The sequence below is a fragment of the Oncorhynchus mykiss genome, chromosome 4 (genome assembly GCF_057628025.1).
Source record: "Oncorhynchus mykiss isolate SJ-2025 chromosome 4, ASM5762802v1, whole genome shotgun sequence".
Classification (NCBI taxonomy): Eukaryota; Metazoa; Chordata; class Actinopteri; order Salmoniformes; family Salmonidae; genus Oncorhynchus; species Oncorhynchus mykiss.
This window is the reverse complement of record NC_143025.1, coordinates 60307603-60331333: the sequence shown is the minus strand read 5'-3', so window position 1 is coordinate 60331333 and position 23731 is coordinate 60307603. Positions and strand designations below refer to the sequence as shown.

At 43.1% G+C, this 23731-nt stretch overlaps 1 protein-coding gene across 26 annotated transcripts in view; it reads left to right on the top strand.

Annotated features, from left to right (window-relative positions):
- arid1b (AT-rich interaction domain 1B) overlaps positions 1-23731 on the top strand; it is a 112352-nt gene that overhangs the window by 22043 nt on the left and 66578 nt on the right. For 12 of the 26 annotated variants that reach the window (XM_090232413.1, XM_090232408.1, XM_036975615.2 and 9 more), the window contains one exon: positions 8154-8309. The exons of 4 other annotated variants lie outside the window; for them this stretch is intronic. In XM_090232413.1, coding sequence (XP_090088539.1) covers positions 8154-8309 — 156 coding nt within the window. The remainder of the gene's footprint in view (positions 1-8153; positions 8310-23731) is intronic. 10 more of the 26 variants (XM_090232414.1, XM_090232410.1, XM_090232404.1 and 7 more) reach the window with 1 other exon arrangement.

Sequence of the window (23731 nt, the reverse complement as noted above, 5' to 3'; positions counted from 1 at the left end):
CAGCTAGCTACTACTGTACTACCCATGTTCACTTCTGTCAAGTTTCCTCCCTGCCCCCTAATTTTGCAATGAGTATGAAGTACCCTAAAAAAATAATAGTTCATAGTCTGGCCCAAAAAGATCAGAGTACAGCGAGTATGACCAACCAAACCAAAAGAGAATGTCTATCTAATGCAACATGTACAATTGTAAAGATAAAGAAAAGTGTGCAAAATTAACTATTTTGCAGGATAATATAATGCATGAAGCGAACATGGAATGACTTTTTGAAGTGTGAAAATGTAGAGTGAAGGTGTCTTTCATGCATCTCGTCATGATGTCTGCATCCCCACAGACACCTGCATGGGCTTCTGTTTAGTTAAACCACCTCTACCACTACTTCTTGCAGTCCTTGAGGAACACATTGTTTCCATAAAACATTGCATAGACATTCCCTTCCTAAACCAGACTATATAGTCACGCTCGCTCGCTCTTTCTTTCTCACTTTGTGTATGTACAGTGCATTCGGAAACTATTCAGACCCCTTCCCCTTTTCCACATTTTATGTTTTAGCCTTATTCTAAAATCGATTTAAATAAAAAATCCTCATCAATCTAGACACACTACCCCATAATGACAAAGTGAAAATCTTAGCAAATTTATTTTAAAAGACAAATAGCTTACTGACATAAGTATTCAGACCCTTTGCTAGGAGACAATACATTTAGCTCCGGTGCATCTGGTTTCCATTGCTCATCCTTGATGTTTCTACAACTTGATTGGAGTCCACCTGTGGTAAATTCAATTGATTGGACATGATTTGGAAAGGCGCACACCTGTATATGTAAGGTCCCACAGTTGACAGAGCTCCGTAGAGCTCCGAGATAGGATTGTGGCGAGGCACAGATCTGAGGAAAAGATTCAAAAAAATGTCTGCAGCATTGAAGGTCCCCAAGAACACAGGGGCCTCCATCATTCTTAAATGGAAGAAGTTTGTAACCACCAAGACTCTTCCTAGAGCTGGCTGCCCAGCCAAACTGAGCAATCTGGGGAGAAGGGCCTTGGTCACGGAGGTAAGGAAGAACCCGATGGTCACTCTGACAAAGCTCCAGAGTTCCTCTGGTGAGATGGTTGACCTTCTGGATGGTTCTCTCATCTCTGCAGCACTCCACCAATCAGGCCTTTATTGTAGTGGCCAGACGGAAGCCACTCCTCAGTAAAAGGCACATGGCAGACTGCTTTGAGTTGGCCAAAAGGCACCTAAAGGACTCTGACCCTGAGAAACAAGATTCTCTGTTCTGCTGATCCTTGATGAAAACCTACTCCAGAGCATTCGGGACCTCAGACTGGGGCAAAGGGTCACCTTCCAACAGGACAATGACCCTAAGTAAACAGCCAAGACAACGCAGGGATGGCCTACTTATGGCTTACATTTACTTATGTAAATGTGGTATTTCATTTTTTTTTATATAATACATTTGCAAAAATTTCAAAACCTGTTTTTGCTTTGTCATTATGGGGTATTGCGTGTAGATTGGGGGGGGGGGGGTATGTGTATTTAAACCATTTTAGAATACAGCTGTAACGTAACAAAATGTGGAAAAAGTCAAGGGGTCTGAATAGCTAACGAATACACTGTAGATACCTCCTGATGTCTGTCATTTTTGAACATCATGTGCTCATCTTCCCTAACATCAGTAATCTCATCTTCTTTCAAATAATGCAGTGTTCCAAGCTTGCCGAAACCTGCCTTTCGGGAGAGTTTTCATTTTGAGCCTTGACCCCTACAGAAAGATACTGTTTGTACAGTCCCGACTGTTTTAAAAAGTAGGCTATAGATTCTTAATTCTCATTCAGACTAAATGTATAATTGGTAACAATATAAGAAAAGGTTGTGCGGGGTTCTCGTAGTTTAATCCAGTAAAAGTTCACTGAACAAAAATATACATGCAACAATTTCAAAGATTTTACTGAGTAACAGTTCATATAAGGAAATCAGTCAATTGAAATATATGCTTTAGGCCCTAATCTATGGCTTTCACTTATGGAATACAGACATGCATCTGTTGGTCACAGATACTTAAATATATATATATATATTTTAAGGTAGGGGCGTTGATTAGAGAACCAGTCAGTATCTGGTGTGACCTCCATTTGCCTCATGCAGCGTGACACATCTCCTTTGCATAAAGTTGATCAGACTGTTGATTGTGGACTTGTGGAATGTTGTCCCACTCTTGGCGGGAACTGATATTGGCGGGAACTGGAACGCACTGTCATACGTGTCGACCCAGAGCATCCCAAACATGCTCAATGGGTGACATGTCTGAGTATGCAGGCTATGGAAGACCTGGGACATTTTCAGCTTCCAGGAATTGTGTACATAGCCTTGCGACATGACTGTGCATTATCATGTTGAAAACATGTGATGGCTGTGGATGAATGGTACAACAATGGGCTGCAGGATCTCATCACGCTATCTCTCTGCATTCAAATTGCCATCGATAAAATGCAATTGTGTTCGTTGTCCGTAGCTTATGCCTACCCATACCATAACCCCACCAGTTTTTACAGAATTTCTTTGGTTGTGCAAACCCACAGCTTCATCAGCTGTCCGGGTGACTGGTCTCAGACAATCCTGCAAGTGAAGAGGCCGTATGTAGAGGTCCTGGGCCGGCGCAGGTACACGTGGTCTGTGATTTGAGACCGTTTGGACTTTTGAGGCAGCTTATGGTAGCGCAATGAACATTTAAATTCCCTGGCAACAGCTCTGGTGGACATTGTTGCATGCCAATTGCACATTTGCTCAACTTGAGATCTGTTTCATTGTGTTGTTATAAAACTGCATTATCTTGGCAAAGGAGAAATGCTCACTAACAGGGATGTAAACCGTTTTGTTTTTCACAAAATGTGAGTTTTGTTGTGCTTATGGAACATTTCTGGTCTCTTACTTCAGCTCGTGAAACATGGGACCAACACTTTACATGTTGCGTTGATGTTATTGTTCAGTGTACTTTCTGTAGTGCCTCACTCAGTATGCTGCCTATCACCCAGTCGTTGATGTTATTGTTCAGTGTACTTTCTGTAGTGCCTCATTCAGCCCGTATGCTGCCTATCACCCAGTCGTTGATGTTATTGTTCAGTGTACTTTCTGTAGTGCCTCATTCAGCCCGTATGCTGCCTATCACCCAGTCGTTGATGATACAGTTTTATCACTTTATTTGTTTTTAGGCCTGTCTTGCAAACAACCATTGATTTACTCATTATGTTTGTGCAAATACAAAAATGTTTCAATCATTCATGTGTGACATCTATAATTTCCATTTGGACATTGTGTATCCACCGCAGTGCCGTTCTATACCGTTGAAGTACAGTTCTAGGTCATTGTACGTACCATTTTTCGGTCGTATGGACTTCATCCATTTTTTTGGGGCGCTGTATAGGACTGAGGCTCTTGCGGTCTTCCCCAACCAGTGGCCGCATATACCCTCCCATATAGCATTCTTGTCTTCTTCCACAACCGCCACTCTGAGACCCAGGACTGTTGCCTCTCGGATTTGATCATCTGTCCGCCACAGCTTTTAGCGCAGACATGATTGTCAGAAGTGGAGGCTGTTTTCCTATCTTCTTGAAGATTAGAACTAGGTAGCTAGCTGGTAAATGAGGCTTTCCCTCAAAGACCGCCGCCAATACATCCTGCCTTCGCACAAATTCATTGTTACTATCTCCTTTTTTAGAAAACTCTTGTCAGTTTTTCTCTCCACTGTTTTAGTTAGCTAGCCTTTGGCTTGGCTTGTTTACCTCCAGTGAGGGCGTTGCAAATTGACGAGGGAGTGTGGGGGGCGTTGCGCATGCAAATGGCGTGCTTATGAGAACCAATCAAAGTCACTATTTGAGCTAACCTCCCCTTTTACAAGCCGGAGTTAACAGACCAGTGAGTCATTTTACAAGGATAAGTTCGCTGTCAGCTGGCTACTGTAAGGAAGATGAGAGAATACAACCATTTTCTCTATCATATACCATATTCATATGCTTATCCAGTGCAACTAAGTCTGTATCTGCTAAATTACCGAAAAGTAAATATTCACAACACCAGCTTTGAAAATGACAAAAATTACATTGCCCATAGAACCGCCATCACAACGATAGTAGAAAACGACCTATTACATCGTTAGAAATCGGCAGAATTTTCCTGTTTGCACTGAAGACTCTGTCAGTGTTGTCAGCTCTGCTTGCTTTTCCATCTCCAAGAGGGATGGAGCATGTAATGACTTTTATCTGCACCGGGCCCCAGATGGCCCTGAGACACCTTCTTTATTACCTCACGGATCCCGCCTGAAATTGGATGTTTCAACTGGTCAGATACCACTGGTACCCTGCTGTGCTGTTTTATAACGATTATGTTCCCCGCTCCCGTAGAACAAGTGGCCAAACGGGGGGGGGAGAGAGGATGGCCGCCACGGAGAGAAGAGATGCAACAGAGCAGACAAGACCGTATTAGAGATGCCATTCGGAGATCAACCTTAATATTTCAAGATAATTAGGAATTGATTTTCCTCTGTCGATTATGCAGGCTGGTTTTCCTATTCAATGTGTGTCTTCCCTCATATCCTGCAGTCTTTGGTCTGTCCTAAATGGTACCATATTTCCTTATAGTGAACTACTGTACCCTATAGGACCTGGTAAAGAATAGGTGCCATATGGGACTGAGACCTGGTGTCATCAGTCCTTGCTCTTTGTGGGGGGTCTGAAGGCGTTTCAGACCGTTAAAAACCTCAGGATTAAGCATGCTGCATCTGCCAAAACTCTTGATGGCCATGCTGATTTGGTTATAGATCATACACACTTTAGCTAAGATGTCTTTGAGACTTACATTACCCTGTGTATGGTTTGGTATTGTAATGTCTCAGTGACCAACACTTAATTTAAGCAAAGGTCTTCCTAGTGCCTATCCTGTGTTTTTTTTTTTTGTTGGTAGTTGTCAGTCTGTTCTTAGTAAATGAGCTGCATTGAGAGACTGTGGCACTGGCAGCAGCACCTGATTTTCTAAGCCTACTGAAGTGATAGCAGGATTAAGCCATGCCTCCTCCATCTTTATACATATTGGCTAATCAGCTGCAGTCTTTTAGTATTTAAACCACGAGTCGATGTCCGCGCCCTAGCTGAAATCACATGGGCTTATTAAAAAAAAATCCCAGTTAAAAAATCTGTTTAGGCTAGATCAGTTTTTAATTAAAAAAAATAAAAAAAAACCTTTGCGTCTAAATCCACCGCGTCCGCCGATGTCGCACCTCCAGAGCTAGAGCGGTGTTTGTCAGACCATGAGACATCCCTAAAATCTGTCTTTTCACAACATTGTCTGTAACCTCTGAACGGTTTGGCCTACAAACTATTATGACCCCTCTATGGAAAGAGAAGAATCTCACAAACACGATGGTGTTCTCCGTTTTGCTTTATGACACCCACAAGCGTCTCAGGACTCGTCTGATCTGCCAACCTCTGTCTGTAGCGTCCGAGCAGTTTGGGCTACACACTAATATGACATCTCTATAGTAAGGTGAGACTCTCACGTACACGTACTGTACATGTCGGTTGTTTTGCTCTAGGACGCCCACAGGCCGTGACTCGTCTGAATGTCCCCCGGTCCCGGGTAAAAAAAAAAATGTATGGAAGTTCAGAACATATGGAGATGGTTTAATACCAAAAATAAGGGGTTAAAAAAATAAACGTTTCCTGATCTTTCTCTTAGATATAGGACAGAATAACTTCCTTAAGTTTTTTGGGGGGGACTATCTGTTATTCAATGTGTTTGTATGGGCTAATAGCAGTAAGGCCAAATACCATTTTTCATCCATTTTTTTTTTGGGGGGGGGGGGGGGGTCTTAAAAATCAAATAGTAAAATTATCCTTGGTATGACCTTTAAACAATTCCATATAGCTTAGTAGAAATCCCCCCCCCCCCCCCCCCCCCCCGGGCTTTTATGGGTTTAAAATATCTGCTGAGGCGCACTTTGAAGATGCTAGAACAGTCCATATGAACTTTTCATCTGCAAACAAAATGAGTAATGAATAGAAAAATCTGACAACCCCATAATAGAATAGATAATCTATTTACCTTGTGTGTTCTATGCAAGATAAATATTACTCTCGAGGCACATTTACATTACGAGTGGCACAGGGAGGGAAATACGCATTCTGACATGCAGTCAATGCACAACCATTTTTGCAATCATGGGGAAAACAGATTGTGATGCCCTCTGTTAAAAAGAAAGGGTTCCCAGCTCGGAGAGGAGAGCGAGGCATGGAGAGCAGCAGCGAGCTAGGGGAGGTTGAGTTAGGCTCCTAGATATCAGTGTCTCGGTTCCAGAGTGATGAGCTCATGTGTGGAAAAACAGCCTCGCCGCCCTCAGAGCTTAAGGAGCTCCTGGCTGGTTGGGCAATGAGCATTGCATACAGCTATTGGATTGTAAGACCGCTCATTGCTGCACTACAATACATTTATTTTATATGGGCCTCCTCGTCGGTGTCCTCCCTTTCCATGCAGTCGAATAACCATGTTTCTGGGGCTGTGTCCCAAATGGCACCCTATAAGGAATAGGGTACTTATTTTTACCATGGGCCCTGCTGAATAGTAAAACATCTCACTGTCAATGTCCACACCTCTGCGAGTCATTTTCGAGCTATATATCTGGGACTTTGAGGCCTCTTATCGATCTGATCTAGTGAAATGCTGTTTTTTTTAACAGAAGAAAATGATATCTACATGGTGTGGAACTTAAAGGGCAATTCCATCACTTTATAACCTCATTCATTATCTCCAGCACAATACCAGTGTCTACATATGTGATGGCGACATGTTTCTATATTTTACATTTTGTAGTAAACCCGAAGATGACATTTAAAAACAATGATTTTCAAATACTGAGATTCATGGTGACGTAGGGAGCAACAAAATTCCCTCCCTCTGGCTAAAAACTTGTCACAGAGTAGGATTTAAGACCCTTTTCAACCACTGTTGTGCACCGTTGTCACATATGTAGACACTGCTTTGATGCTGGAGATGATGAATGAGGAATTGCCTTTTTAAGGTCAGGAAATGGAAATAACCCAGCTATATTTCATTGATTGCTCTTATGTGTGCCCCAAATGGCACCCTATCCCTTTTTATAGGGTGCTACTTTTGACCAGGACCCATACGACTCTGGTCAAAAGTAGTGCACAATAAGGTATAGGGTGCAATTTAGGACATAGACACACATTCCTCTCAGGTTTCCTAGATCTGTGATATTTCATATATTGACAAGGCTAGTGTTGTTGTGCTCGGCTTTTGCATTGAATCATTTTATCACCTACACAGAAATTCAAATAAACATCTTTCAAGCTGAATTCCGCCTCTAGCATAAATGTTATGATTTTTTTAAACTTATTTTCGAGATGTAATACTCTAGAATAGATATCTCTCTTGCTGTTCTGTACATTGATCAAAAACCGCATTCTCATTTTCACCACTGATGATTTAGGCTTATTTATTTTTTTAAATAATAAAGACTTTGACACATTGCTGCCTAATGTAAGTGACTCCAGATGAGGCAGAGAGAGGGATGAGCCAATAACAGCTGTTCCCCAAAACGTCTTACATAAGACGCAGTGAAAGGAAGGAGGGAGAGCCTGTGGTTGCATCCCAAATGACACCCTATTCCCTTTTATAATGCACTACTTTTGGGCCCTGGTTTAAAAGTAGTGCACTATAGGGAATACAGTGCATTTGGGATGCAGCTGCTGTGTGTATTATCGACGTCAACACAACAGTAATGTCCCAAGGCTGGAAAAGAAGAAAAACCTGAGTTCCTGCTCGTCACTTCACTCACAGTGCTATTAGTCAACCCCAGACTCAAGGTGAAGAACTTAGTTAGCGTACTTGGGACTGAGTGCAGATCTTTTAGGCTATAGGCCTACTTCACCAAGGTGATTGTGAGTGTAGTTAATCAAATTCAGTTCTGATATGAATTGGGATTGGTGTTCTTAATTGACCGCTGATTAGATGGCTTAGTGATAGTGAACTAAAGGCCATTGGTCGAGAACGACTTGCAGAGTTGTGGACATTGACAGTGAGATGTTTTAAGGAGTATTTCTATGATACCTGACTTGAGGTCTCCCTTTACTGTGTCTCTCAGCAGATGGTAGCCCAGTATGGACAGCAGCATCAGGGGCAGCAGGGTGGGTACTGCCAGCCGCAGGGCCAGTCCCCGTACTTCAGCCCTCCCCAGCAACAGCCCACCGCCCCCACACAGCCCCCCTACATGCAGCCACGCCCACCACCACCACAACAGGTAAGACTACAACCCCCCACAATACCCTGCTTGTGAGGAAGTTGAGCAGCAGTTTGTAAGGACTTGGGTTTGACAGACTTTTCGGCAGTGCTTATTGGTTAGTTCATGTCCGTGTCCTTGATACCGGTGTGGGAGAGTGTAACCAAAGTAGTGTTCACTCTATAAGCATGCATAATACACAAGTGGAGAGACCTTCCTTTTTGGAATGTTGGGGCTCATTGTTTAGGGTTTCAAGTTCACTAGGATCGTCTGTTTTCATTTGTTAGCTAATGGACCTGGGTGGCCCCTGTTTATTCTAGCTAAATTAAAAAACGAAAAGAGCAATACATTAAACTAATTCTGCGCTGTAGTGTTCTCCAGAGATTAGAGTGGGCCGGTATCTGTTCCATCTGCACTTCCTCTGTTCCATCCTCTCTGTACCTGCGTCCCAAATGGCATCCTATTTCCTATTGTAGTGCACGACTAGAAACCGGAGTGCGCTATATATTGAACAGGGTACCATTTGAGAGGCAGACCTTGGATCTCATACGGGGGCCAGTGGCTTTAATGAAGTCCACCCTCTCTGGTTGTTATATTGAGTCAGCGATTTGGCTGCTCATGTTTTTGAGGTGGAGGCAGCAGGTCAGCCGCAGTGCTTTGCATTCAGCGGAGCAGAGAGTTACCGTTCAGGGAGTCCTTGGATGAAGGGAAAACCCTGCCCCGTTTGTTTACCTGATTCACATAGATTTTCGGTATGTTGCCTGAAAAAAGTATTGGGCAATGTTTGTATGGTCCTCTTTCAAACAGCCAAATTTGTAACACATTCTTCTTGGAATTTGCTTTTTATAGCCATTGCTTAGCCACAACTGAGCAAGACATTCAACTTTGACCCTGTTGCAATTGTTGTCATGGTAACCTACCCTGACAGCAAGCTCTAAATTCCTCAGACAGAAATGCACTCGTTTCAATTCTTCACATTCACAACAGTAAGTTTGCAGATCGCCATAATTGTTAATAAGTATCTTGTAATGTGTTAAATTTTCCTGTTATGTTGAAAAAAACATTAGCCTACAGTTTAACTCAAAATGTTGTCAGATATGTTCTGGTAACTAAATGAGCTGGCTAGATGGCTAACAAGCTAGCAACAAACCGAGACATTGTCTAGAAAGTTGTTTTTAGTTGCCTGGCTTGCTAGATTGACATATCCTAAATAAATGTTTAAAATGCTGTGGGTTTTTTGGTGCAAAAAAAAATAGAGCAGGTAACGTTGCTATTTGGACCAGGATGCTGCGATGTCATGCACACTACCGCTATTGTGTTTGTACTTTTTCATAATGACAAGGACAAGTTTGATGTCGTACAACAACAATGGAACGTTCATGATTTAATGCGTACCGAAGACGGTAAGATGAAAGGCGACGTTTCAGGAGCCCCTTTTTAGGTGTTGGTGGAAATAAAAGTACAGGCTTTGTCACCGGCAATACCTTTCAGATATGAAGAAAAGTTGTCGGAATGCCAAAGTTGATGGGGTTTTGTCTCATGTTTGAAAGGGATATTGATGTAATACCTGGGGCTCATTTGATGAGAGAGCGCCTCTGGGAAGAAATACAAAGCGAGCAAGGGAAGAGGGAGGGAGGGAGGGAGGGAGTGTATAGTGGTGCTGGCTGGATGGCGTAATGAGAGATTGACCTTGAGTAAAATTCTCTGGGGTTTCCAGTGTGATATCTGAGGAGAGCGGTACACGCACTGCAGCGAGCTGCTCCGTCATATTGCTAAGCTTCTTTTTTATTCCCACACCCCTAGCTGTATCATTTTCATTTTCTCTTAGATGACGGTAAGATTGCTAGAGAGAAACATTTTCAATTTCTGTCCACTCCCACTGTTTTTGACAGGGAGGATGGGGGAAATATGCAGGTGAAATGAGACTGTTGCCCTCGATTGCCACGGTTCCTGCTAAAACCACAGTCCCAAGATGGCCGCCAGCGTGCTTGTTAGACCAGTGTTTATGGTGAAACTGGGGGTTGTAATGATGAAGCTCGGCTGCTAACAACAGTGTGTGTGAACTCTGTCGGGGGGCCACCAAACAAGACGAGGGGGCGCTTCTAAGTTATCTCCTTATAGGATCCCTAAACATTGTTCCAGCAGCCACAAAACCCAATCAGATTCTAGACCCTGTGCGAGTGATGAAGAGCTTATCAGTGGCAGTCTGTACTGAGCTCTGCGTGTTTCCCCCGTGACTCAGTCTCTCTCCTCCGACAGCCTTAATTAGCTTTGTGTGTGTGTGTGTGTGTGTGTGTTGCCTTCGTGAGACAATGAGTCAGCGGACACCCCGGGAAACGGGTGTGTGTTTGATACAATGAAGTCGGGAGAAAGGAAAAGAAAGAGGGGGGAGGCTCCCCTCTCGGACATGGGTTTTCATTGATGAGGAGTGAGTGTGAACGCGTCCCTAATGTTACCCTATTCCCTATAAAGTGTAGGGCTCTGGTCAGAAGTAGTGCACTCTATAGGGGATATGTTGTCATTTGGAACGCACCCTGTGTTTGGTAACTGCAGCCTGGCTGTTGTGTCTTATCTCTGTGAAAAACGGTCTCGAGTGAGGGGAGTAGGAAAAATCCTCCAAGCTAGCTGCCAGGGTCCAAGCCTTCCCCGGTATTTCACTGAGAATATTAATGCTACTCTCAGACAAGCCAAGGAGCCTTTTATCAGCTGTGATGGAGCTGGACTGGAGGTTACATTACACTCTGCAGGAAATATGGTTTTGGCCTTAGTCGGCTTGAAAGTAGAGTAGCTTTTCTCCCTCAGCTCCATTTGACTAGATATTCAGTGCATTTGGAAAGTATTCAGACCCCTTGACCTTTTCTACATTTTGTTACGTTACAGCCTTACTCTCAAATGGATTAAATAAAAACAATTCCCTCATCCATATACACACAATACCCCATAATGACAAAGCGAAAACAGGTTTAGATTTGAATCAAATCTATAAAAAAAATTAAACGACCTTGTATACTGAAGTATTCAGACTTTGCTATGAGACTCGGAATTGAGCTCAGGTGCATCCTGTTTCATTGATCATCCTTGAGATGTTTCTACAACTTGATTGGAGTGCACCTGTGGTAAAATCAATTGATTGGACATGATTTAGAAAAGGCACACACCTGTCTATATACCCACAGTTGACAGTGCATGTCATAGCAAAAACCAAGCCATGAGGTCGAAGGAATTGTCCTTAGAGCTCCGGACAGAATTGTCTCGAGGCACAGATCTGAGGTATTGTTTGTAGAATGAGGGGAGGAGATGTAATTCATTTTAGAATAAGGCTGTAACAAAAGGTAGAAAAAGTAAAGGGGTCTGAATACTTTCTGAATGTGCTGTAGGCCTGTAGTTCACCAGAAGTCTTGAACCCGTTCAGGCAGCCCTTCTACTCTCATTGTCTGGGTCTCTATGGTAACAGCACAGCCTTGCAGACCGCTGCAACTTGACAAGTGTTTTCTTCTCAAACGATTCACTAGAATTAATTGGTGATTAAGTGTCGGCTCCTATTTTTTTAACAAATAATAAAAAAAAACGCTCAAGCCTGCTCGTATTTCAATTACCGGGGATGTAAAATGACCAGCATTCACCAGGCAGGGCAGGCACACACTGGTCAGATGAAAATCCCTTTTAAAATAGGCAAACTTTTTTTAGAGCTTTTTATTTTTTATTTTTTGGGGGGCTACTGCTTAAGAGACTGACTGCCTGGGCTTGGTAGTGCTCCAGTCCTCCCTGTCATAATAAGCAACAGAGGACATGGGGATTTTCAATAACCTAATCTATATTCCTTTAACTGTGAGGTCTGAGGGTATTGTCAGCAATAATCATATGCCCATAGAGTTTAATTCCACTGTTTGCACTGATACTGTGTGCCCTAGGAAGAAGCCCACTGTGGGTAGCCCACTCAGTACCATTGGCTCAAATGCAAATGTCACTGACATGTATGTCTTGGAACAGCCAATCAGAAAAGCACTCATAAATAAACAAGCAACCCAGAAAAAGGACAACAAAAATTCCATATTAGCATATACAGTTGAAGTCGGAAGTTTACATACACCTTAGCCAAATACATTTAAACTCAGTTGCTGACAATTCCTGACATTTAATCCTAGTAAAGATTCCTTGTCCTAGGTCATTTAGGATCACTACTTTTATTTTAAGAATGTGAAATGTCAGAATAATAGTAGGGAGAATTATTTCAGCTTTTATTTCTTTCATCACATTCCCAGTGGGTCAGAGGTTTACGTACACTCAATTAGTATTTGGTAGCATTGCCTTTAAATTGTTTCATTTGGGTCAAACGTTTCAGGTAGCCTTCCACACGCTTCCCACAATAAGTTGGGTGAATTTTGTCCCATTCCTCCTGACAGAGCTGGTGTAACTGAGTCAGGTTTGTTGGCCTCCTTGCTCACACACGCTTTTTCAGTTCTGCCCACAAATGTTCTATAGGATTGTTGTCAGGGCTTTGTGATGGCCATTCCAATATCTTGACTTTGTTGTCCTTAAGCCATTTTGCCACAACTTTGGAAGTATGCTTGGGGTCATTGTCCATTTGGAAGACCCATTGCGACCAAGCTTTAACTTCCTGACTGATGTCTTGAGATGTTGCTTCAATATATCCACATACTTTTCCTACCTCATGATGCCATCTATTTTGTGAAGTGCAGCAGTCCTTCCTGCAGCAAAGCACCCCCACAACATGATGCTGCCACCCCCGTGCTTCACGGATGGGATGGTGTTCTTCGGCTTGCAAGCCTCGCTCTCTTTCTCCAAACATAACTATGGTCATTATGGCCAAACAGTTCTGTTTTTGTTTCATCAGACCAGAGGACATTTCTCCAAAAAGTATGATCTTTGTCCCAATGTGCAGTTGCAAACCGTGGTCTGGCTTTTTTATGGCAGTTTTGAAGTGGTGGCTTCTTCCTTGCTGAGTGGCCTTTCAGGTTATGTCGATATAGGACTCGTTTTACTGTGCATAAATATACTTGTGTACCTGTTTCCTTTTTACCTAGAGCCTATTCTTGTAGGGTGTTGCTATAGACCACAGAGTGCTAAAAGTCAGTATTTTTATTATATTTGTGAAATGCTTGATAATGTATGTGATATCAACAGAGGTATATTTTCTGTGAGACCTAAATATTGACTGTTTATCATCAAGCTGTCCACTCAAAAATAATCTTCAAGCTGTGACCGATGCCTGCAATCTGGTTCAGGTTCAAGTCAACCTACTAGGGTATTTACAAACGGAACAGGAACTAAATTATCTTGACCACATATAATAGCAGTATCCACACCCATCGGATGTAGTGATCATAATATAGTAACCACATCTAGAAAAACAAAGTTCGAAAGACTAGACCTAAAATTGTGTATAAGCGTTCATGCAAGAGGTTTTGCAATGATTCCTATGTCGAAGATATGAGAGAGAAACAACCTGATGTTGCACTTGACGCATTCATTAAATAGCTTCTTCCGGTTACTGAAAGGCATGTGCCCATCAACAAATCCCCATGGGTAGATGATGACTTGAAAAATTGTATGGCTGAGAGGGATGAGGCAAAGGGAATAGCAAATAAGTCTGACAACACAGCAGATTGGCAAACATACAGTAAATTGAGAAGTCACGTAACTAAACAAAAATAAGGAACTTTACTTTGGAACGAAGATGGATAATATAAAGAATGATAGTAAAAGTCTCTGGAGTACCTTAAATGAAATTCTAGGCAAAAAAGCATTGAGGCAGATGGGTTGTTCGTAAACACTTTTTTTTTTTGACAAGATGACTAGCAAATTTAGGCATGACCTACAAACACAAGTACGGAGCCTTCGTATTCATGCATAACGGACCAAATAATGAAAGAAGAGCGCTGTAGTTTTGAATCCTGCAAAGCTAGCGTGGAAGAGGTGAAAGCATCTACAAATAAGGCCAAACCACCTGGTACCGACAACCTGGATGTTAAATTACTGAGGTTGGTAGTGAAATACACTGCGACTCCTGTAAGCATTTCATTGTAAGGTGCCACCTGTTGTAGCGGCGCGTGTGACAAATACAATTTGAATTGATTCCTATTTGCCACATCTTCAATTTAAGCCTTGAAGACGGTGTGTGCGCCCTCAGGCCTGGAGGGAGGCAAAGGTCGTACCGCTGCCAAAGAATAGCAAAGCACTCTTTAATTGTTCAAACAGCCAACCAATCAGCATCATACCGGTGCTTATCAAGCTGTTGGAAAAAAAATGTTTAACCAAATAGTGTTATTTTCCAGAAACCAAATGAAGACTTTCCGCATTCTTATAGGGAAGGGCACTCAACATGATTGAAGGGCACTGACACAAATGACTGATGATTGGATGAAAGAAATTGACTAAACCAGGGTGTACGCGGGTCCTTACATTCATTTATCTAAATTAAAGGCCTTAAATGTCTTATTGTCCTAAACAATGCGACCGGAGATGACTACGGTCTTTCAGCAATGTTGTGCGGCTGTTAAATTGTTGCCACCGCGGCTCAAATTATAGCCTACTCCTTTTCAAGATGCTACAGCGCTTCTCATGTAGCCTACGACTCTGTGTACAAAATGGATAGCCAAGTCTAAACATTGCTTGTAGCTCGGCTAGTTAGCTCACTCGTTAGCTAGCTAGTTAACCATTTAGCTATTGAATGATTTGGTCAAACAGCAAAGTGCATTATCTTCATAATTCCTCAAATGAAAGTGACTGCCCTGCCCATGTACCTGTTTTGCTGGGGCCTGCTGCAGTGATAATGAGCGAGACACTTTTTACTGCCTTTCCCGCTGCGCTCCTGTAGAAAGTAGGCAACTCGGGGGGGTTTGTGATATATGACTAATATTCCACGGATAAGGGCTGTGTCTAGGCAGTCCGCACTGCGTTGTGTGTAAGAACAGCCCTAAGCCGTGTTATATTGACAATATACCACATATACCACTACCTGCCAAGCGCGGGTAGATTTCGGCATTGGTGCGTAAGAAGGACTAATGTACCATCCACGATAGCGCGTGGTAACACTCTGGGCTCTACAATGTGAGCAATTAGGAAAAATAGTCAAGTATTGCCAAAAGTGAGTTGTGACTTATAGCAAAATAAATGCTGCAGTAGCTGTTTTCAAAGTATTTCTGTCGTTTTTGTTTCATATTTGAAAATGCACAAAGAAATCTGAATCCTAAAGATTTGTTTTTAGAAGCAATGGACACAGGCATAAAAGTTGGTCTAATTTACTCAAGTCTACTAAAGAGACTTGTCCTCGTGTTTCTTGGCTATTTACAGTGGGGCAAAACGGTATTTAGTCAGCCACCAATTGCAAGTTCTCCCACTTAAAAAGATGAGAGGCCTGTAATTTTCATCATAAGTACACTTCAACTATGACAGACAAAATGAGAAAAAACATCCAGAAAATCACACTGTAGGATTTTTAATGAATTTATTTGCAAATTATGGTGGAAAATAAGTATTTGGTCACCTTACAAACAAGCAAGATTTCTGGCTCTCACAGACCTGTAACTTCTTCTTTAAGAGGCTCCTCTGTCCTCCACTCGTTACCTGTATTAATGGCACCTGTTTGAACTTGTTGAACTTGTTATCAGTATAAAATACATACAAACTTGTATGTATACCAGCCACTGTGGCAGGTAGATTTATAAAAAAATATATATATATTAGGCCCTGGTAATAAACTCAGCAAAAAACAAAATGTCCTCTCACTGTCAAGTAAGTTTATTTTCAGCAAACTTTACGTGTAAATATTTGTATTAACATAACAAGATTCAACAACTGAGACATAAACTGAACAAGTTCCACAGACTAACAGAAATTGAATAATGTGTCCCTGAACAAAGGGGGGGGGGGTCAAAAGTAACAGTCAGTATCTGGTGTGGCCACCAGCTGCATTAAGTACTGCAGTGCATCTCCTCTTCATGGACTGCACCAGATTTGCCAGTTCTTGCTATGAGATGTTACCCCACTCTTCCACCAATGCACCTGCAATTTTCCGGACATTTCTGGAGGGAATGGCCCTAGCTCTCACCCTCCAATCCAACAGGTCCCAGACGAGCTCATTGGCATTGAGATCCGGGCTCTTCGCTTGCTATGGCAGAACACTGACATTCGTGTCTTGCAGGAAATCACGCACAGAACGAGTAGTATGTCTGGTGGCATTGTCATGCTGGAGGGTCATGTCAGGATGAGCCTGCAGGAAGGGTACCACATGAGGGAGGAGGATGTCTTCCCTGTAACGCACAGCTTTGAGATTGCCAACAAGCTCAGTCCGATGATGCTGTGACATACCACCCCAGACCATGATGTACCCCCTCACCTCCAAATCGATCCTGCTCCAGAGTACAGGCCTCGGTGTAATGCTCATAACTTCGACGATTAACGCGAATCCGACCATTACCCCTGGTGAGACAAAACCGTGACTCGTCAGTGAAGAGCACTTTTTTTTTGCCAGTCCTGTCTTGTCCAGCGACGGTGGGTTTGTGCCCATAGGCAAAGTTGTTGCCGGTGATGTCTGGTGAGGACCTGCCTTACAACAGGCCTACAATCCCTCAGTCCAGCTTCTCTCAGCCTTTTGCGGACAGTCTGAGCACTGATGGAGGGATTGTGCATTCCTAATGTAACTTGGGCAGTTGTTGCCGTGCTGTACCTGTCCTGCAGGTGTGATGTTCGGATGTACCGATCCTGTGCAGGTGTTGTTACACGTGGTCTGCCACTGTAAGAACGATCAGCAGTCTGTCCTGTCTCCCTGTAGCACTGTCTTAGGCGTCTCACGTACGGACATTGTAATTTATTGGCCACATCTGCAGTCCTCATGCCTCCTTGCGGCATGCCAAAGGCACGTTCGCGATGATGAGCAGGTGTTTGGTGTTTTTCAGAGTAAGTAGAAAGGCCTCTTTAGTGTCCTATGTTTTCATAACTGTGACCTTAATTGCCTACCGTCTGTAAGCTGTTAGTATCATAACGACCCTTCCACAGGTGCATGTTCATTAATTGTTTATGGTTCATTGAACAAGCATGGGAAACGGTGTTTATACCCTTTACAATGAAGATCTGTGATGTTATTTGGATTTTGATGAATTGTCTTTGAAAGACACGGTCCTGAAAAGGGGACATTTCTTTTTTTGCTGAGTTTACTTGTCACAGGTGAAGAGAGGATGTTCTCAGCTTTGTGCAGGTATATTTTACAACCAAGAAATTTATGGATTTGAGATATGGAGTGTGCGAAATGAGCATTTGCCATTGTGAGCGCATTGGTCTCTACGAGAACATCGGTCTCATTGACTCTCAGACTATCCCGCAGGTGAAGAAGCAGGATGTGGAGGTGTTGGTCTGCGGTTGTGAGGCCAGCTGGATGTACTGCCAAATTTTCTAAAATGCTGTTGGGAGACAGACATTCCTGCACTCAGCATGCCAACTGCACGCTCCCTCAACTTGAGACTGTGTTGTGTGACAAAACTGCACATTTTAGAGTGGCCTTTTATTGTCCCCAGCACCTGTGTAATGATCATGCTTGTTTAGTCAGCTTCTTGAAATGCCACACCTGTCAGGTGGATGGATTATCTTGGCAAAGGAGAAATGCTCACTAACAGGGATGTAAACAAATTTGTGCACACAATTTGAGAGAAATAGGCTTTTAGTGTGTATGGAACATTTCTGGTATTTATTTTTTGGGGGAACACTTTACATGTTGCGTTTTTATATTTTTGTTCAGTGTATATTTAGAGGTAGTGATCTAGCTAATGTTTTCTATAAATATGGGACTATTAGCAGGTTTGTGGCGCACACAGACCTCAATTGGTATTGAATTGCATTTCAAATGGTATTAAAGGTCTTACATCTTAAATTCTAAACCAAAATGATTTAATTTCAGGTGACTAAGACGAGACAATTATCTCTCTAAATAAATCTGACAAAGTGGACGGGACAAGAGTTTTTGGAGAGATTGAGAGCTTTTCAGTGATAAGCACAATTATTATTTGCAGCACAGATGCACAGTTCTGTTCAGCAGTGGGAAGGAAACTCCACACCTGGCACACACACCGACATCAGCTAGTGAACTGCGGGGGAGCAAGCGATGAGTGTGGGCAGACAGTTTCCCCTTCCGATTAGACCCATTGCGCAGGCGACCCTTTCTTCTCCGTAGCTTACCAGTCACCACCAGCCTTCTAATTAGCTGCCCTTTACATGGTTAAGAAACACATGCTGCTATACTAAATTCAAAATAATAGCTGCATTGAGTTTATTAGTAAAACCACTGTCTCGCTATGTTTCTCTCCCCTGAGTATAGAAAAGTATGCGGTCTTTGAATTTGTAGTCTCGCTCAACCCTCCCACTTTCTGTACGGCATTTCATAGCCAGGTTCTGAAGCCAACATAGCAAAGTCTCCCTTGTTTCCTCTGTGAAGACGGCTTGATTCTAGCCCTTACCATTCAAAAGATATGACCCATAATACTGACGCGATGTTTTTTTCCCTTTTCTATCATGCATTAATAGACCGCATTTTTACATTCATGAAGCATATTGCGGGCTGTTCTAAAACTAGGCTACTTGTTCAATAATTTTACCACGCTAGCTATAGCTAACAACCTGGGGCGGGTTCAGCTGGACGCAATGATTTTGGAACATTCAGATAGAAATATGCTATGTAGAACACACGTGTGTCTCTCTGACATGTTGATTAAGGAGTGGCGTCTCTTCATGGACGTTCGAAAACGTTTTGCAACGGAACGTGGCCCTGATAACATTACCAGTATCCTATATGCAAACATTTGGTGGCACAGAAAGAAAGGAAAAGGGTTGGCAAGCAATTTATTGACAAAATCCTTCTTGCCACTACACTATATCTGACTGGGTAAATCACTTTATGTTGAGTTAATGTGGACCCAGTGACTCCGATTTGAGCACTTCGACCAGGACTCGAGCACCGGGGCATGGACTTCAGCCATAGGTAGTTACTCGTGTCTCTGACTCGGACTTGAGCACAGGGGGCTCGAGGTTGTGACTCAACTACATCACTGGGTGAAACGGTCATTACCCAGTGGGCACACACTGGTTGAATAAATGTAATTTCAATTAAATGACGTTGAACCAACGTGGAATAGGCATTGAATTGACGTCTGCCCAGTGGGTAGCTCTCGTTCAGTCATTAGACACCAATGTGGCTGCGGTGCCTGTGGAACGTTGATAACAGTGGCAATGACCGAGTGACGGAGGGGCAACCCACACTGCTTTGCTAATACTTTTTTGCTGCACCGTCTGGTGATTGTGCTACCTCTCTCTTTCGTTCACTCGTTCTGTGTGTCTGTGCAAGATCTACAGTATTTAGGCTGGTTTAGGTATTTACATGACCAGATAATTAATATATTCTTGTATATGTCATATTTCTGCTGTTGGAAAAGAATAGGATGCTATACAGAAAAATATGTTGCTAGGACAAGGCTATGTATATTTGTGCACATGGAAGTCGTTGAACATTCAGATAGCATATTTCTATGTAGAACAAACATGTGTCTCTCTCTATGTTGATTAAGGAATTACGTCTCTATTCAAAGATGGCGCCGAGAAACATGGCTGACGTTTTTCATTCTCCCAACCAATTGTGCTATTTAGTTTTTTTTTGTAACTTGTTTTTTTAACTTATTGTGTAGATAATGTTGCTGCTCTTCTGATGAAAATAACTTCTGGATATCAGAACAGTGATTACCTGACGTGGACTGGAAGAAACTTTTTCCTTTAACGAGTCCAACGAGAAGGATATCCTGCTTTCACTAGAACAGGCCCAGATCCACACCTTTTGTGTGAAGAAAAGACGCAGGAAAAGAGGCCGCAGATCGGGCAGCCTTCTGAGAATCCGTAGGCGAGCGAGTGAACTCCCACTGCCATCTCTTATTTTTGCTAATGTGCAATCATTGGAAAATAAAATTGATGGATGACCTACGATTTAAGATTATCCTACCAATGGGACATCAAAAACTGTAACATCTTATGTTTCACCGAGACGTGGCTGAAAGACGATATGGACAATATAGAGCTAGTGGGATTTTCCATGCATCGGCAGAACAGACGCTACCTCTGGTAGATGAGGGGTGGGGGTGTGTGTCTATTTGTCAACTGCTGGTGCGCAATGTCTAATATTAAAGAAGTCTCGAAGTATTACTTGCCTGAGCTAGAATGCCGTATGATAAGCTGTAGACCACACTATCTACCAAGAGAGTTGTCATCTATATTATTTGTAGCCGTCTATTACCACCACAGAACGAAACTGGCACTAAGACCGCTCTCAATCAACTCTATAAGGCCATAAGCAAAGAAGAAAATGCTCACCCAGAAGTGGCTGGGGACGGTAATGCAGGCAGACTTAAATCAGTTTTACCAAATTTTTATCAGCATGTCACATGCAAACCAAAGGGGAAAAAAATCATAGACCATCTTTACTCCACACACAGAGATCCATACAAAGCTCTCCCCCGCCCTCCATTTGGCAAATCTGACCATAATTATATCCTCCTGATTCCTGCTTAGAAGCAAAAACTAAAGCAGGAAGTACCGGTGACTCGCTCAATATGGAAGTGGTCAGATGATGTAGGTGCTACACTACAGGACTGTTTTGCTAGCACAGACTGGACTATGTTCTGGGATTCATCCAATGACATTGAGGAATACACCATCCCAGTCATCGGCTTCATCAATAAGTGCATCGACGACGTCGTCCCCACAGTGACTACATACATATCCAAACCAGAAGCCATGGATTACAGGCAACATCCGCATCGAGCTAAAGGCTAGAGCTGCCGCTTTCAAGGAGCGGGAGATTAATCCGGACGCTTATTCGAAATCCCGCTATGCCCTCAGACGAACTATCAAACAAGCAAAGCGTCAATACAGGATTAATATTGAATCCTACTACACCAGCTCTGACGCTCGTTGAATGTGGCAGGGCTTGACAACTTTTATGGATTACAAAGGGAAACCCAGACGCGAGCTGCCCAGTGACGAAAGCCTACCAGACGAGCTAAATGCCTTTTAAATGCCTTCGAGGCAAGCAACACTGAAGCATGCACAAGAGCACCTGCTGTTCTGGATGACTGTGATAATGCTCTCTGTAGCCGATGTGAACAAAACCTTTAAACAGGTCAACATTCACAAAGCCGCTGGGCCAGACAGATTACCAGGGCGTGTACTCCGAGCATGCATGGACCAACTGGCAAGTGTCTTCACTGACATTTTCAACCTCTCCCTGATGAGTCTGTAATACCTTTGTTTCAAGCAGACCACCATAGTCCCTGTGCCCAAGGAAGCGAAGGTAACCTGCCTAAATGATCACCGCCCCGTGGCACTCATGCCGGTAGCCATGAAGTGCTTTGAAAGGCTGTTCATGGCTCACATCAACAGCCTCGTCCCGGACACCCTAGACCCACACCAATTCGCACACCGCCCCAACAGATCCACATATGACGCAATCTCAATCGCACTCCACACTGCCCATTTCTCACCTTGACAAAAGGAACACCTATGTGAGAATGCTGTTCATTGACTACAGCTCAGCGTTCAACACCATAGTGCCCACAAAGCTCATCACTAAGCTAAGGACTCTTGGACTAAACGCCTTCCTCTTCAATTGGATCCTGGACTTCCTGACGGGCCGCCCCCGGGATGGTAAGAGTAGGCAACAACACACTGATACTTAACACTGGGACCCCTCAGGGGTTTGTACTTACTCCCCTCCTGTATTCCATATTCACCCACGACTGCGTGGACAAACATGACTCCAGCACCATCCTTAAGTATGCTGATGACAACAATGGGTAGGCCTGATCACCGAAAACGATGAGACGGCCTATAGGGAGAACTAGCCAGGTGCCAGGACAACAACCTCTCACTCAATGTGAGCAAGACAAAGGAGCTTATCGTGGACTACAAGAAATGGCGGGCCAAATAGGCCCCCATTAACATTGACAGGGCTATAGCGGAGCGGGTCGAGAGTTTCAAGTTCCTTGGTGTCCACATCACCAACAAACTAACATGGTCCAAACATACCAAGACAGTTGTGAAGAAGGCACGACATAATCTCTTCCCCCTCAGGAGACTGAAAAGATTTGGCATGGGTCATCAGATCCAAATGACAGAAATGTAACTAAGACGTAACGATATTTTTGTCAAAATGACTAAGACTAGGCTAAATCTAAAGAAGTGTGGTGTACTGGCTTGAGCCATTGTTTTCTGTTTTTACTAATGACCTCCCACTGACCTTGAATAAAGCTTGTGTCTATGTACACTGACGGCTCAATAGTATACACGTCAGCTAGGACAGTAAAATAAATAACTGACACCCTTAACATAGAGCTCCAGTCAGTTTTAGAATGGGTAACTGCCAATAGGCTGGTGCTAAATATCGCAGAAACGAAAAGCATTGTTTTTGGGACAAATCACCCGCTCAACTCTAAACCTCATCTAGATATATTATTCAATAATGTGACGATTGAGAAAGTTGAGACTAAACTGCTGGGTGTAATCGTAGATAGCAAGAGGTCATGGTCAAAACATATAGACTCCATGTCTGCTAAAATGGGAATTAGGTCTGCCCATGATAAGATGTTGCTTAAGGCGACCAGTCCTACGGGCCCTAATTTTGTCGTACCTGGACTACTGCCCAGTTGTGTGGTCAGATGCTGCAAAGAAGGACATGGGAAAATTTGCTGTTGGTCTAGAACAGAGCAGCGCGTACTACACTTCGATGTACACGGGGAGCGAATGTCAGTAATATGCATGTCAATCTCTCCTGGCTCAAAGTTAAGGAGAGATTGACTGCGTCACTATTGGTCTTTTGTGTGAGCTGTTGAAGGTACCGAACTGTCTGTTCAAGCTTTTGGCACACAGTTCGGGCACTCATTGGTACCACACAGGACATGCAACCAGAGGTCTCTTCACAGTCCCCAGGTCCAGAACAGAGGCTGGGAGAAACACATTATTCAATAAAGCCATGACTAAATAGATCCCTTTGCCACCCCAGGTAACTCAAGCCAGCAATAAAACCAGATAAACGAACACAATACGGCACGACGACGATGGGGACTGTGAAGACAGACAAACGTTTATGTATTTTGCATTGTGTTATGTAGTAATATGTGATACGTGGTTGTCTCACCTGGCTATCTTGAGATGAATGCAGTAGCTGTGCGTATCTCTGCAGAATGGCTAAGTTGTAATGTAAATGTACTGCTACGTATTTTATTTGTCGAGTTTCCTATTCAGACCCCAGGAATAGTAGCTGCTGCCTCTGCAGTAGCTAATTGGAGAGCCTAATAACTACTAAATACTTCAGAAATGATCACGATTAAAGGATGAACAGGGCGCTTGCTTATGACGTATTCTTGAGCACCCAGAGGACAGTTGCTTTGGGG